Source organism: Lissotriton helveticus, chromosome 2_1, assembly GCF_964261635.1.
Source record: "Lissotriton helveticus chromosome 2_1, aLisHel1.1, whole genome shotgun sequence".
Lineage (NCBI taxonomy): Eukaryota > Metazoa > Chordata > Amphibia > Caudata > Salamandridae > Lissotriton > Lissotriton helveticus.
Genome location: NC_136059.1, coordinates 482,556,034 through 482,573,192, shown reverse-complemented (window position 1 = coordinate 482,573,192; position 17,159 = coordinate 482,556,034). Strand labels below are relative to the sequence as shown.

The 17,159-nt window shown below is 45.5% G+C and overlaps 1 protein-coding gene across 1 annotated transcript in view; it reads right to left on the bottom strand.

Moving 5' to 3' along the window:
* Positions 1-17,159, bottom strand: part of ZSWIM6 (zinc finger SWIM-type containing 6) — a 527,701-nt gene that overhangs the window by 326,776 nt on the left and 183,766 nt on the right. Inside the window, exon 2 of the mRNA XM_078675132.1 lies at positions 8,431-8,787. Coding sequence (XP_078531258.1) covers positions 8,431-8,787 — 357 coding nt within the window. The remainder of the gene's footprint in view (positions 1-8,430; positions 8,788-17,159) is intronic.

Genomic DNA, 17,159 nt, shown 5'->3' with positions numbered 1-17,159 from the left:
GAACAGTGAGAATAGGGAAAGCATATTGATTCAGCCCCCTCGAACACACAAAAACAGTGCCCCTCACGCTTCAAGGGGTTCTGATGCTGCAAGTCAAACAAATGAGCCTGCTCCAGAAACAGCCTCAGCCATTTCCTCAGGATCAAGGTATTTGTAAATACGTGCAATAGACTATGAATATTTTTGCTTTCATTTTTCTATTTATTTCTGGTAGTTTTTGACCCTCTTCAACATCTCCACTAGCAGACTAGTGTTTTTCTCACTTGCCCAAAATAGACGATGGCTCGTAGTGCAGGGGATCTCCCCCACCATCCCTCTGCTCATTCTCCTTTACAACAATCACTTCCTGTGAACTTCTACGCAATCAAAATAGGACCATAGACTTTGTTTTGGTTCATGAACAGAAAAATAGGACTTCGCTCCCACATAGCCCTCCCTACAATAGAATGAACAGCAAAGTAGGACTACACTAGTTTTTCCTCATTAATGGAAACTAACAAGAGGACTAACTACCTGCTTAAGTATTTTCCTACTAAGGAGTCGGTCATTTTAGCCTGACTTCCCCTCATTGCTCTAGCCTCTGGATACCATAACCCTTAGTCGATTACCGCCCCCTTCCTATCTATTCAGACTTCCCAAACTTTCACCACAATCGGGTACCTACCCTACGTATCTCCCTCGTCCCTTTTCTTTGCCCTGTTCCTTCTTTTCTTCACCCTTTGTCTATTATCTTCTTACCTACGATCCCTCTGCCTTCGTCTATTATCTTCTTACCTACGACCCCTCTGCTTTCCCAACACTCCGACCCCCCAACCTACCCAACGCCCAGGGTGCAAATTTCATGACATCTTCGATCCTACCCCCGTGTCCACCCTAGCCCATTAGAAATTATTCACATTAGCACTATCTGACTTCTACCCACGTAACCTCCCTCTGGACTACTCCTGGGTCCCAGCCATCCTTACTCTCTGGCGCCCTCTTCTCCGCAATTATCTGCCCACACATCATGAAACTCACAGGCACTAACACATACATCTATCCCCCTGGCCTGAAAAATAAAAAAATTTTAAAAAACGGCCAAACGGTTCAAACACAATTTTATCAAATCACACCCTGAAACTCTTCGCTGATCCCTACTTCTCCCCACACAACGGGCACACAACCATTGACATCTTCCACACGAAACGGAGAGCACAATGGAGGAAAGTACTCCTAACCACATTTACAATTTCTTCCACGAGAAAATCGGCACATGGTCTAACTATTTATATTGCCCCTTCCAAACTCTTCCAAGCAACAGCAACCATCAACAACAACGGTACTATCCTCATCCAAGCCACGGACCATAGTTTAAATCTCCTGAATAACATCTTCCCCATCATTAAAGAACAAGTGGACAATCCCCAAGCTGCCTCCCAATCCACCCCCACCACATTACTCTAGGTGCTTCCTCTCCAACCCCTTTAGTCTTCCTCCCCAATCCACTCTGCCGACCATTACGGGCATCGGATCCAACCGCTTCTTCTACCCAGACTACCCTCACGACTACTCCCACTAATACACCTAGCAGCACCTCACCGAAACCTTGCACGCTTCTTCTACCCATCATGGCCGAGACAACATCCGCACCCCCATTGCAACTGAAACCACTCAAGGCATGACCATCGCTCCTCACCCCTCCTACACAACCCCCTCCCCCATCTCTCCCCCTACCCTATCCACCCCTCACAATACCACACCCAACATGGACTCGTCCCAGTTCAACCTATCCCCCCCCTAGAATGACCAAAACTACATACGCACCCCCTCCCCCCCCCCCCCATCAGCAACTGAACCCACTCCAGGAACGACCATAGTTCCTAACCCCGCTCACATAACCCCTTTCTTAACGATCTCTCCCCCCACCCCACCCCCTCCTCTCAATAACACACCCAACTCGAACTCCCCCCCAGACTAATCAATCCTCATAGCAAGATCAATTCTACATCTGCATCTCCATTAGCAATTGAACCCACTCCGGGAACCACCATAGCTCCCCACACTCTAGCATAACCCCCGTCCTTAATCATCTCTCCCCCTACTCGCAGTAACGCTCCTATCAAGGACTCCGCCCATGCTAGCCAATCCCCCACAGCTCAGTCGCCTGCACTTTACGGGTCACCCCTTGATCTTTCAGACATCAGTCCACCCTCTGAACACCCACCGCTACCAATCGCACTCCACACAACCGCCCACCACCATGCCAAACCCACTACTCCGCCACCAACATCAACATCCCTCCCACACACACACACACACACACGCATACTAACCAACGCACTCCTACACCAGTCCATACACCCAACCAGCCCACACCGCAGACACATTACACCACCTCCCACCCCAATCGTAACCACACCAGACACTAGATTAGATGAGATCATGTCCACACTTCACTAATCAAAGAGGATCTCCATGCTTTTAAAGTGATGCTATCGAGCAACCAGGCCTCTCCAGATCCTACAGAACCTGCATACCTAGCAAGCCCCCAACTCACCTCAGAAATCAGTACCCTCCTGTAATCTATCCTCCCGCCCAATGCGAACCAACAACCCTTTTTCGGAGAACGATCTTCGCTCTCTCCTACGAACCCTTCATCGCGACCCCCGTTTCACTCACACACATGCAAATCCCTTCTATCCTCTCCAACCCTCATAGGCCCTCTACCCACAACAATAGAGGAATCATCGACAATCTTAGTAAAGTCCCAATAATGCAGGACCACACCACTTCCCTCGCCACACCCCGGCTTAAATGCACACTCCAGCGTTGCAGATCAGCCTCTAAACACGCCACTGACATAGCGGACTCATTATTTCTACTGATCTGGACCTGATAATGCTCACTGAAACATGGCTTACAGAATCCTCCTCGCCGCTCATCGACATCCTAGTACCCCCCCCCCCCCCCCCCAACTATGACATCTTCAGACTGGACAGGAGTGGTAAGACAGGAGGAGGTAGTGCATGCATACACCAGAGCAACATCACCGTAAACAGCCATATCCTCGGTACTCTCCTCTTGTGAATACATAAGCCTTGACATCAACAGTAATGGCAAACCTGTCTGTTCGTTACACATCTATCATCCACATGGTGACAACCTCATCTTCACAGAACTCATGGGCATGATCACAACATACACCAGACGACAATACACCCAAATTTTCCTTGGTGACTTTAACCTCTATTGAAACGACCTCAACGATACAGTGGTCAACAGTCTCAAAAACTTCCTCAACGCCCTAGACCTCAACCAAATTTGCAACATCCCTACACACAAAGGCGCAACTCTGGACTTAATAATCTCTAAGAGTGATTCCACTCACCTGGAGTCGATCCTCCCCTGTGATTGGTCAGACCACCACATCATCACCTTCTTTATCAAGGAAACAGTCAAACTTAACTCGGCCCAATCCACAAAACCTAAAGTATGGAAAAGAGACTGGAAAAAAAACTCAACCCAAACACGTTACCCGCTTCCAGCCACAATCTACTTCTGCCATCTGCTGGGTCTTCCAACGTACATGATCTCACCAACCACTACCTCAACTCTATGACCTTGATAATTAACAAATTTGCTCCCCTTCAACTAGAGTTTCCACGAAAGACTCTAAACCCTGGTTCAACGGTCCTCTTAACGAGGATAGACATTCTCTCAGAACTACTGAACGCAACTGGAGATCGGTCCCATCCGTCAAGCACCTCATGACTAAAAAAAAAGAAATGCTTACTATCGAAAGATCAAGCGCACTAAAGCAGACTTCAGCCACCAACTTGACCGAGCAAGAAATCGACCCAAAAAGTTTTGAATTAATCAAAACTCAATCTAAGGACGCACCTCAACGTCCACAAGACATAACTCGTCCACAAGACCTAACTCGCCCACAACCCACATGTGAAGAATTTTCTAACTACTTTAATCTAAAGACTGAGAACATCAAGAAAGATCACCTCAATTATCTAATTTCTCACTCTTGCCCTCTCACCAAAACCTCCACTCTACCCCCAAGTGCAGCACAACAAATCCCGTCAAAGTTGGCTTTAAAAAACGACGCGGTATGTTCATCCTTTTACACCTATTCTGAAGACGCTGTAGGCAAGTTTCTCAGTGTCCTGAAGCCTGCCAATCACCTCACCGACCCTCTCCCCGCAAATGCGGTTAAAGAACTTACCCCATTGCTTCTAACTCTCTGGACCAAAATCATCAACAGTTCACTTCTACAAGGTTGCATCCCTGACTCCCTAAAGGTGGGGCAGGTGTCTCCCATCCTTAAGAAACCCACAGCTGACCCCACGGACCTAAACAACTACCGCCCTATCTCCAATATTCCCACCCTGGCCAAACTTCTGGAAAAGTGTTCACCACCAACTGACACAACATATTGATCGCTTCAACCTTCTGCACAGAAGCCGGATTGGTGTTTGTTAAGATCACAGCACGGAATCAGCCATGACACACATCATTGATGATGCACTACAAATACTTGATCAAAACGGAACATGCCTTCTTATCCTACTAGATCTCTCCTCAGCGTCAAACAAGAACTTGATAGATCTGTTGAATCACAGAATGGGTCTATCAGGATCAGTGCTTAACTGGTTTACCTCTTTTCTGCAAAACCGGAGTTAAAAATTCAAGGTCAATAACACCCGGTCCAGTTACGCTAGGAGTCCCACAAGGGTCCTCGCTATCCAACACTTTTTAACTTATTCATGGAACCACTCACCGATCTGCTACAAGCGCCGAACATGCAATTTCACATGTACGCTGACGCTACCCAACTTTACCTTAAGATAAACACCCTTGACAACATTTATTTGCTTAACACTACTCTTAAGACCACCCAAACATGGCTGGCAGAGAATCACCTCAAATTGAATGCTTTAAAAAACTGAATTCCTCCTAATTGCCCCACCTGCCAAACCCATAATGCACGATTGGAACAAACACCTTACAGCACTCAGCGTTCAACAAACCATTGTGGATTCAGCAAAATCATTGGGTATAACCCTGGATTGCAACCTCAATATGCAGAAACACATTAGTAACGCAACGAAGGGAGCAAGCTTTCAGATTAATACACTAAAGAAGCTGAAACCCTTCCTACCTGCCAATGACTTCAAGATGGCGGTTCAAGCTCTAGTTCTACCTCGGCCGGACTATGGAAGTGTCTCGCAATGTGGTCTTCCCAAAGCTACTACAGCTCCCCTAAGAGCCTCTACTAATGCGGCAGCGAGACTCATCACTGGCTCGAAAAGAAGGGCCCACATCTCTCCTGACCTAAAATCTTTAAACTGGCTGCCTTTTGAAGCCAGAATTCACCTGAAAATAGCGTACATGACGCATAAGGCCATACATCACAATGTACACAGCTAGCTCACACAAAAACTCAATATCCGGTGGAATAAGATCCACAAGAAGTGCGGAAAACCTCCTTCTGAAGCCACAAAGATTCAACAAGAAATTTTTAAAAAACTATCCTTCTCAGGAATGGCGCCGAGGATATGGAATGCCCTGCCCCCGGAAACAAGACTGAACCCCTCCACTGCATCCTTCTAGTTGGAAGTAAAAGGCATTCTTGTGGCAAAATTCACTTAAACAAAGTCCGATGATTCCGTGAGAACTTCCATACCTGTTATCAAACTTGTCAAGCTAATCAATCTATTTACCATTACCATGCTTCATCAGTCCGCCCTTGCTCTGCAACTTATTGCTTGGCTTTTTGTCTGCTCAGTGAGGTTATATATATATTGGACTTATCTTTATTGTATTACCATGACTCATCAGATCTCTCCTGTTCTGCATACTGTGTTTTTGCTTTTTGTTTGCTCCATGGTGTTATGTATGTTCGTCGTGCATATCTTTAATGTATGATATAAACCTCATTTACTGTAAAGCTCCGATAACCGCAAGGGTCTTTCCAGTGCTCTATAATACTTTCAAAATAAATTAAAAAATGTATGTTAACCTACAACTCAACATTATAGAGTAAACTCGGTTCCTCTCAACACGAGGTCCATTAAACCAATTTTGTTTAATTTTTTTCACATTTATAACCTGTGGTTAGGGTGGGCCTTAGCGCGCCCACACCGCTGAGGTTCACCCACTTCTGGTCCTGATAAATGCCCGATAAATGATCACACAGGCAGAAACATGTTGACCAAACACTAGTGGATATTGCTGAACAATTTATTCAACTCTTATATTCCACACTGTTTTTATAAGTCTGCCAAAAAACAAATTGTATTAATAGCCAATCAAGACATTTTCAATTCACTTGCCACTGAACACACACAAAAAAAAAAAAAAGCTCTGCAGTAATTCTGGCATCGAAGCACACCAGGGTGGCATTCGGCCGCTCCTGGTGGGGCCAGATGAAGCAGGTCACCAACCAGTTTAGTGACTGATGGCTTTATTAAGAACCTAGTTGATTCTACACTTGTGCTCCATTCATATATTTAATAAAAAAGGCACACTCTTCCCTTGGTTTGATTAGATTACAATAGCGCACATAGAAAGCAAACAAAATGACATAAGCAAAATGTCAGCCTGCATGGAAAACCTACACTTTGAATAAAAGATAAATAACCAAAACATTTCCACCTACACTGAAGGGATTCATGAACGTTAGTAGTTCGAGAGTAGTGAATAATATCACTTTCTAGCAATGATATAAAAGGACAAAGCAAGAAAAACTTGATAAACTAAGCGGGAACCAACATTGTTCACACAATGTTGCTTGTACTGTATTGAGGCCCAATGGTGGCCACTTGGTTCTGTCTATTTTGTTTGTTTCAAACATTTAATTGATTTTAGAATATATTCTATAATGTGGTGTATGCTTTTAGGTCGCAGGCAAGTATTTCCTATAGCAGTTTGCCTGTCAAAATGTGTCCTAGGTCTTCATGACATTCCTCACTCAAAGCTTTGTGACATGAATATTTGTGGAAAGAAAACAAAGGTGATGGTTGACATGCTTGGAAAATTCAGTCACTGGCAATCATTGGGCTGGATTCCAGTCTGCTGTTTTTCATCCACTATATATTTCACTTCAAATAGAAACCAGTCATATTTGACCATAAGCATATTGATTGTTAATAAGAATCCACTCCTACTCCTGGCTGTGCTGAACTTGGTTGAGTGATTTGAACTTGTGGCTTTCGGTTTAACTAACTAGTGCGCATGAAAGATCAGCTTAGCCATTGGGCATGAAAACTCACAGGCCGAAAATTGGTAAATCAGCACAAAGGAGGAGCTCTTGGCTTACTAAGACTAATTCTCCTACACAAATAGATTAAAAACAAACGTAAAATCTCAAGTCACTACACCAAGTTTAACAATGACAGAACATCAAATGAAAGACTAATTCAGGCCATGTTTGGAACCACAGAAACATTGGGATCTGTTACTATCGACTGATCCAACTCCATCTCTGGAATCAAAGATCCGTAGCAATTGTTAGAGACTTCTGCAATCCTAGATCAATAGCAACGGAAGACACATTATCCTTGATGAAAGATCAGCAGCAATTGATTCGTAGCACCCATGGACGTACCACTGATGCACCATCTCAGGTACTCAGATCAAGGGGGGAAAAAACACCTATGTTACATCTGTGGAAACCAATAACCAGTAACAATGAAACCACCTCGGAAACAAAATGATCAGTATATACAAACCCCATACGCGTAATGCTATACAACTGATGCAAACTAATCTATAGTGAATTACCTCAATCATACTACATTAATGACAGATATCTAGATAACACATGAAGCAACCTACTGGAAGTGTTAGTGTGCAACAGCAGAACCCCAAGGACTACAAGGGATGCTCTGTTCTAACCTCCATATTGCTCTCCTTTAGCAAATACGTAAGAAACATTCTTTGTCAGATACCCAGCCATCAAGCCAGGCCTAAAAAAAAAAAAAAAAATAATAACACACACATCACGAGACCCTCTATTACAGAAGTGAAATATGATCATACTGCACAACAGCATGTAGACCAAACTAGTACTATATTTTAATGAGCCTTTAACAATTACTATTATTAACAAGGAAACAAATAGTAATATACAATGCATCATAGGAAGGCATGTGCCCAATCAACTACCTTGGCAGTCTTGAAACTACTTAGAAACAATTCCATTTATACAAAATAGGAGGTTTGAAGAAACGAGAAGCAAGTTGGATCTAAAGGACCATTTCATTCAGCAAGTTAATTTATAGTTGCAAAAAAGCAAACATATCGGATATAAAACAGTCTACGGCATATGACCAAGTAGCTTCCTCGAAGTCCAAAAAGTGTATGGACAAGGCAGCTTCTCCAACCACTAGATGCAAAAAAACAAATGCCAAATGAAAAGAAACAGGAAGGGCAACTCACCATGAACTTGGTTGATCTCCGAATTTTGTGAAAGAATTTCATCTGCTAGCTTTTGAGCAGTTGGCAAAACCTCCGTGTGGTGCACCGTGATTAAATACTGTACAAACTTCTGCAGTTGGTCTCTGTTCATTTGGAAGAGAGTCTCCGAAATGGGAAGATGCAGTTTGACCTGGTCGGGCTTGCGGATCCGATATAAAGAAAGCGCCACGACATGTGCACAATAGAAGATGTCCTTGTTCCCACAGCTACAGGTCACTGAGGTAATCTTGCAACGATCAAAGCTGATGGCTACATTGCAAACCGTTTCGGGCTCGGACTGCACTGCGGGCTCCGTCACTGTTCCGCTTAAGTGGAAGCCTAGGCAAGAACAGAAAAGGTAAGCATGAGAAGAATGGCACCATCTGAGACTTGAACAAAATCACTACATGGCAAATGACTGCTTTGTTTAGGAACACATACTCTAATGCTCAACTGGTTCACCCCAATATCCTGCCACACGAAAAAGTAAACCCTGCCACTCACTATGCAGTCTTAACATGCAGTGCCCGCAAGAATCTGTGTACAATTCCCTCTTTATTCTTATGAGGATGGTGTATAGTATTTCGAAAATGCAATAGGATTTTAATTACGGATCATCAGTAATGTAAGCAGATGACTCAATGGGAGAATAAGGAAAATCTTATGGCGTCACAACTTTCGCAAGCAGCTGCAGAAAACTCACTTTCATGTAGCGTTTTAATATGTCATATTCATGCAATGTGATGGCACAACAACAAGTAAAATGTAAAGCGCTGTTGGTCAGAATTACACCAAAAGGATAGATATTAGATGCAAAGTAGACATTATCACTACAAGTGCTCAGACAAATACGTTTTAGGGTAAGAGCCTTGAACTTGTGGCATGTCGTGGCATTCACAGGTATCGGGTAGCATTGAGCGTGTGGGTCAATAACCTTCGTCAATGTCAGGAAGCCTTTTGAGATGTAGCAGGTGGATCGCAAGAGTGCAGTTGTTTTCCACCCACAGTTTACATACAGCTCTGGTGAATGGTGGCTTATGTGTCCTCGATATATATATATAGATATATATATATAGATATATATATTCATTCAGAAGGGTGGCTACAGTCCCATTCCAATTGGAATTATTGCTCAGCCTACCAGTCTCTTTCCTACATTAAGGACAGTTTGCAGAATGGCGACTATCTCTAAAACCCAAATCAGTCAAGGACCTTTCACATAAGACCCAATTAAGTAAGCATCAGCAATATTCTGGTTTCTTTGTGATTCCACAAAATTAGGGAGCCTTCTGATAGCATGTTTGTGGTAGTTCGATCTATGCTAGATGCTGGTGGTGCTTGGCCTGCTAATCTGGAGTACGAGAATGGTGAGGCGGGTGCACGTGAGTCATGTTTTTATGATTTAAAAAAAGTTTGCAACATAAACTTATTCACACGGATAAGCGCCTCGACGGTTAGATGGCCATTAAACAGCGGCAGGAGATTTACACACTATACATACCTCAGGGCTCCATTTACACATGCCAGAAAGGAAGGGAGGGGGAGAAGAGAAGATACCATTCGTGCTGATAACCGCATAGGAACCGTGTATCTGCGCAGAGGCAGGAAAACACCCAGAGCAGCATCATAGTGTGGAGATAGGGGAATACTTTCCCACCAGGCCTGGGAGGTCTGCTGTAGCTGGATATAACCACGTATTTGGGGAGCACACCCTAAGAGACCTATTGGCGCCACAGACAACAGATTAATCACAAAAAGGGCTTCTGCGGCCATTTACTCAATACACATATCCAGAAGTAACACCATGCCCCCCCCCCGGCTTCTGGCAGACATGGCTTTCCCGCTATCCCTGCCCACCAGGCCTTGCTTCACCCGGCGGTGGCGGCCGTTATTTATGAAGCAGGGGTGAGGCTTGAAAAGGAGCAGGCCTCCTTCGGAATTCCAGCCGGCGAGGAGCGCGGGTCAACCTCGGGTCACGAAGAGGACAGCAACGGGAGAAACTAATGGATTAACCCAATTACCCCACAGGAACAAGTTAAAAGTGAAGGAAAACAACGACGAGTAACTGGATACTATAATGGTTTGCCAATGCCACCACAGAGGAAGCGCGCGAGCAGCGGCCTGAGAACGTGGGGCAGGTTACTTTCAACTGAAGCAGGGGGCGCTCAATCCAGCATGACGGAGAGCCTCCTTTCACACAATTAATCTTGTCGTGCACTTGCAATCGGAGTAAATTTACTCTGGCATAATCCGAGACGTCAGCAGACTCAAGGTAACCTACCCAAAGCAATCGCCTTAAATCACTGGCGAAATATGGAGTTGTAGAACCCCACAAAGGAATGCATGACAGCAGATCACAACAGTACATCCATGTAGTCGTCATTAGCACGTCCCAACTATGCACGTACGCGAGCCAAAGCATCTACCATTGCAAGTGATGAAGAGCCTCCTGCTTCTTAAAATACCTTGTGCAACATATGCGGAGGGATCTGGGACCACCTGGTCACACTTATCAAGCATGGTGTGTCCAGAGATGGACAGAGACAGTTACTATACTGCCGCCATTGGGTGAAGGGGGGAGGTTTCCAAGACGTGGACACTGACGAAATGAAGTACGTGTGTGCGATTCTCTCACCAGGTTCACTGCCCCACTAATACCTCCTACTTTTCAAAGGAGGGGTTGGGTGGGGGTTGTAAAAATGAGGAAGAGCTTACGGGCTAGGAGTAACCATGTCCATGGGGGAGTACTTTACCCAACTGTCCCGTCTCAACTTTGTGGTAGATTCCTCCACACTAAACATGAACCATTAGTTAACTACGCGGCAAGACAGCTGTAGATGTATACGAGGAGGACACTAAAATGAAATACAAATGTAAGAGCCAGTCTTACACTTTGGTAGGGAAAGTCCTCAGACGATCAGTTCTTACCAAAGTTGTTCCTTTGCCACATGCGGGTGATTCTGCACTAATGTACACGACAATAAGCAGCACTGGTTGCATCTGAACCACTGGTCCTTGCACGCATCAGTAATAAGGAGCAGAAATAGGCCTCCAAATATTGTTATATAGGTGTGGCAGGGTATACTCAGACATGAGTCCCTTGCTCACTGCTCCATCAGGATTCAAGCAAGCCGGGCCGACGAGGCTGAAATGCCAGAAACCGGTCCCCGGTAGCTTGTATCCTTTCTGGTGAAGAATTGGCTTGGTAGTTTGGTCTGCCCTGTTCCCATGATGCACTGGGCCAGGGACAGACTAATTTGCATATAGCCAGGTTCTGAGCTGGGATGGGGCAGTGAGCTAAATAACGGTGATGGATCAAGCCCTGATCTTTGGACTGGGTAAGTGTGGTCTGCTTAATTCAGACACTCTGTTCATCACCACCCCCTTTTCTGAATCCAAATATTGTTCCACATAAGGGCATAGGTGAGCAGAAGGCACTGCGAGGATTTTTCCTACAGACTGTCATCATGTAAATGCAATACCATGTATCATTGCTCCCAGAAGTTAACCACTTAATTTGTGGACAGAACTCAACTCTAATCCACATCTAGGCAGAAGCAATAGCCCATACGCAAAGCATCACCACTAGCAAGATGGCCACCCTGTAGGAGCTCCTGTGAAGAGCTCCCAGTGCTTGGGATCCTCCCTTTTTGGGCATTATCCCTGTTAGCACCCACCAGCCCCCATCAGCACGACGGATCAAGTAACTGGATTGCCCGCTGACCAGATTAACGCAGAAAAGCCCCGCGATCGGATACTCGCCTCGGTCATCGTCATCTCTGAAGCCTGCACCTCTGAGCCTGCACCGCAGATGGTCCTGCCACCAGCCCAGCATTGGATTCACGGCGGCATGGGAGGGCACCCACATCGCGGCTGAAGCTCCGGGAGCCGCTGAGCTGTTACCGCCTGCCAGCTCGAGGGCATCGGAGGGCTGAGAAAGGGCCCCCCCCCCCCGCCCGCTCCACGGCAGAGACGCTCGAGGGCATCGGAGGGCTGAGAGAGGCCCCCCTCCCCCCCGCCCGCTTCACGGCAGAGACGCGGGCTGGTGTGCCAGGTTCCGGGCCAGAGGAGTTCGACCAGCCTTCAGCAGCAAAGGAGTCCCAGAGGCATCGGGGGGCAGCGAGGAGTCTGTGGAGACTGCCCCCGGCTGCACCGGAGACTGGATGCGACCGGAGGTTGTGACGCCGTTGCCCAGAGGAGCGACTGAAGAGAGCCCTGAGTCCAACAAGAGCTGTAGGGGCGACAAAAGACCGGAGCCTGCCCCCATCGGCCGCTTCCCAGGGTAATACAGGCTTGGAGCCCTGATCTAAAATATCTGAGATCTGTGAATTGAGATTTGGAGCCCTGATCTAAACATTTGGGATCACGTACACATACATCTGCGAATCGGAAGAGACTGAGAAACTCCTGGACTAAAACACTGCTCTGCAAAACTCTGATGGCAAACTCAACAGGCACACAAATTCTTAAGGTACTTATTTCTCCCACCGCCTGTTCACTTTTTAAACTACCTCCTTTGTTCAAAATGGCTGGGGCCATAAAACTGTTGCAATAAATCTCCTCCGGTACCTCTGATGTCCACGAGGCTCCTCAGCCTAACTCCCCCACACAGAGATAAGAATCCCTCCCAGCTAGCATTGAGCATTGCTTGCTCAAATAGAAAGTGAAATTCCTTCCCCTATGCTCAAAGTAATAGCAGCAGACAGAGGACTATTATCTCTGTCTCCCCTGCTTGCATGAGTGGGAAGGGAAACTACTCCTCCCTGCTATCTAAGCAACAGCAATAAACAGAGGACTACTGTCTCTATCTCACCTATTTGGCGGCCATTTTTAGACTAGTCTCTCTCTTGGGCCGCCATCCTGGACTAGTCATTTTCATTTTCATCATTACCTGAACATGCACTAAAAATCTTTCATTTTAGACTAATCTCAGCTACTGAGTACGTTGCTCAGTTATGTATCTACACCTTCTTGTGAAAGAATGTCTGCCGTTTATTGCAGTATTATACTTCTACTTGTAGTCTGAACATTTGTAATGCACAGATTGCCACCTCATATGAAAGAATGTCTGCCTATTATTGCAGTATTATACCTCTACCTGTATTCTGAACAGTTTAATGCACAGATTGCTACCTCATATACTTTTGGTTGCTAACTAATGTCACTTTTGATTTGTGATTTTTTTGATTCAGGTACTTTGTTTGCACCTGTATTCTGTTCTTATACTCGATCAGTAATATACTTATACTTGTACTCTACGCTATTCTGCACATTTCGCTGCTCACTGTGTCACTTCTACCTGTATTTGGAACACTAGTAATGCACAGAGTGCTACCTCATATTTTGGCTGCTAACTAATGTCACCTTTGATTTTTGATTCATGTATATTGTTGTTTGCATATGTATACTGTCCTTATATGCTATCAGTATTATACTTTCACTTGTATTCTGCACTATCCTGCACATTTCCACAACCTGCACCCATTCCTACTCTTCTCCCCTGTTTTGCACCGACTGCTACCTCATACATCATATACCTCTACTGTATTCTGCACTATTCCTCACAGTTCTACAACCTACATCCATTCTCACTCTTCTCTCCTACCTCTTCGCTACCTCATATCTCTGGTTGCTCACTAGTGTCACTTCTCCCCCCTAGGGTCACTTTTGATCCGTGTAACATGATATCTGCATCTGTATCCTGTCCCAGTATTATACTACTGCCTGAAGCATTATACCTCACTCTTGTATTTTGTAATTTACTGTATGTATTTGCTCTACTGTGTATGTATTTGCTCTACTGCACACTCCTATATCTTGGTTATGCTGGTTGATCACTAATGCCACTTCTGCACTTTGCAACTTACTGTATGTATTTGTTTCTCTGCACACTCTCATATTTGGGTTATGCTGGCTGATCACTAGTACCACTTTTATATTGTGTAACTTACTGTATATATTTGTTTTTTCTGCACATGTGTACCACTAGAGTGCAGACACCCAATCCCACCTAAACCACCATCCCAACATGGATCCTATCGGCAATCACACATATAAAATCAACTACCCACCGACACTCACCAAAAAAGCCGCTAAACGCTTTAAACACAACTTCCTTAGGGCACACCCAGAAACCCCCTTTGCTGACACCTACTTCTCACCAGTCAAGGGATCCCTGAACACTGATATCATCTTCCACACCACACGCAGAGCTCAATGGAGAAAAACCTTCCTCACTTTACTCACCGTCTCCTCCACCAGGAAATCAGCTCATAGCCTAACTCTCTCCATCACACCATCCCCACTCTTTCCAGGCAGAGCCACCATCACCATTTACAATAACGGGATTGTCCTATCTCAATCCCCAGACAGGAACCTGGAACTACTAGACAACTTGTTCCCCACTTTCAAAGAGCACCTCTTCAATTCACGGACCAACACTCGTATTTCCTCCAGTCCCACCAGCCATGACCTCACAGCTCCCACCACCCACAACACTTCTAACCTACTTCGCCAGTTAGCTACTACATACTCCCCAATCAGGGACACATCTACCACCCTTGACCTCCCATCTCCCACCCACAACCACAACCACTCTATCCCAGTTCAGCACCAGGCAGTTGTCACACACGCCTCAAACACAGACACAGATCGCTCCCCCTCATACACCACTCACACCCCCACCCCCTCTACAAACCCTCGGACCTCAACACACCATCAACTCTCCTCCCACACCTACAGCTGGCATTAATAAAACGCTCAAAAACAGACTTCTTCAGCCTCCAGCTCAACCAAGCAAAAAACCGCCCGAGAAAACTGTTTGAGCTAATCAAATCACAATCCAAGGATCAACCCCAACCAGTCAACACTGTGCGTGAGGCACCCTCCTGTGAAGACTTCGCTGCTTTCTTTATCCAAAAAACCAACATAAAGAGCGATCTCCTCATTGACGCAAACCTCTACTCCAAACCCCAGTGCCTAGCACCCACTGAACCAAAAAACAAGGCTACATGGTCAACCTTTGGCACATACTCGGAAAAAGAAATTGGCAAACTGCTCAGCACCCTGAAACCATCCAATCACCTCACGGACCCCCTTCCTGCTACCGCAGTAAAAGACTTTACCCCTTTGCTTCTCCCGCTCTGGACCAAAATTATCAACAGCTCTCTCCAACAAGGAAGCATACCAGACTCCCTCAAAGTTGGTCAAGTCACACCTCTACTAAAGAAACCTACAGCCGACCCCTCTGACCTCAACAATTACCGTCCCATCACCAATATCCCCACTCTCGCCAAACTGCTGGAAAAATGCGCACAACTACAACTGACTAAACACATTGAACAATTTGATCTCCTTAACCCTCACCAGTCAGGCTTCCGAGCAGGGCACAGTACAGAAACTGCTATGACTCACATAATTGACGACGCACTTCAAATGCTAGACCAAAACGACACCTGCCTCCTCATCCTTCTTGATCTCTCTTCAGCATTCGACACCGTTAAACATGAGAATTTACTAGAACTACTAAACACAAGAATGGGTTTATCTGGAACTGTTCTCAAGTGGTTCGCTTCCTTTCTTCACAACAGGTCGCAGAAATTCAAGAGCAATAACCGGATGTCCTCGCGAATACCTGTAACGCTAGGCGTCCCCCAAGGATCCTCGCTATCCCCAACACTGTTCAACCTAGTCATGGAACCTCTCACTACCCTGCTACAAGCATCCAATGTACACTTTCACATGTACGCTGATGACACCCAACTTTATCTCAAATTACAGTCCCCCAAAGACATTTTGCTCTTGAACTCAACGATCAGATGCACCCAATCCTGGCTTGCCGATAATCATCTCAAACTCAATGCCCTGAAAACAGAGTTCCTTCTGATCTCACCTCCAGCGAAGATCTCCACCACCCAAATTTGGCTTAAACACCTAATCGCACTCAATGTCCAACCCACCATCGTGGACTCTTTAGGCATAACACTTGACACCAATCTCAACATGCAGCAACATATCAGCAAGGCAACAAAGGGAGCAAACTTCCAGATCAATACTCTGAGGAAACTCAAACCTTTCCTCCCAACCAAAGACTTCCAAACCGCAGTACAAGCACTAGTCATCCCCCGAATTGAATACGGCAGCATCGCCCTCTGCGGACTCCCCCTAACTTCAACCGCCCCCCTAAGAGCTTCTCTAAATGCTGCAGCGAGACTCATCACTGGATCAAAAAAGCATTCCCATATCACCCCTGACTTTAAATCCCTGAATTGGCTGCCTTTTGAAGCCAGAATTCATCTGAAAATCGCCTGCATGACACACAAGGCGGTACACCTAAACTCACCCGGATACCTCGCTCAGAAACTGACAATCTCTGGCGGAGCTAGAAACACTAGAGGCACAAACAATCTTCTGCTGAAACCTCGAAGATTCCGGAAGGAAAAAACATAAGCGCTCCTTCTCAGGAATGGCGCCTAGGATCTGGAACTCACTCCCTCCCGAAACCAGGCTGATCTCTTCCACTACACTCTTTAAAAATGAAGTAAAAGCTATCCTCGTGGCTAAATACACTTGAACTATTATTTCGAACTCTAGTAAGACTATGTACCGATCTGTACTACATGTTTTGACCACTTTGCTTATTTGTATTGTTATCTTATTACTCACATGATTGGCTTTGCAGCCACCTATCTGTACAGTTTGATCTATTAATA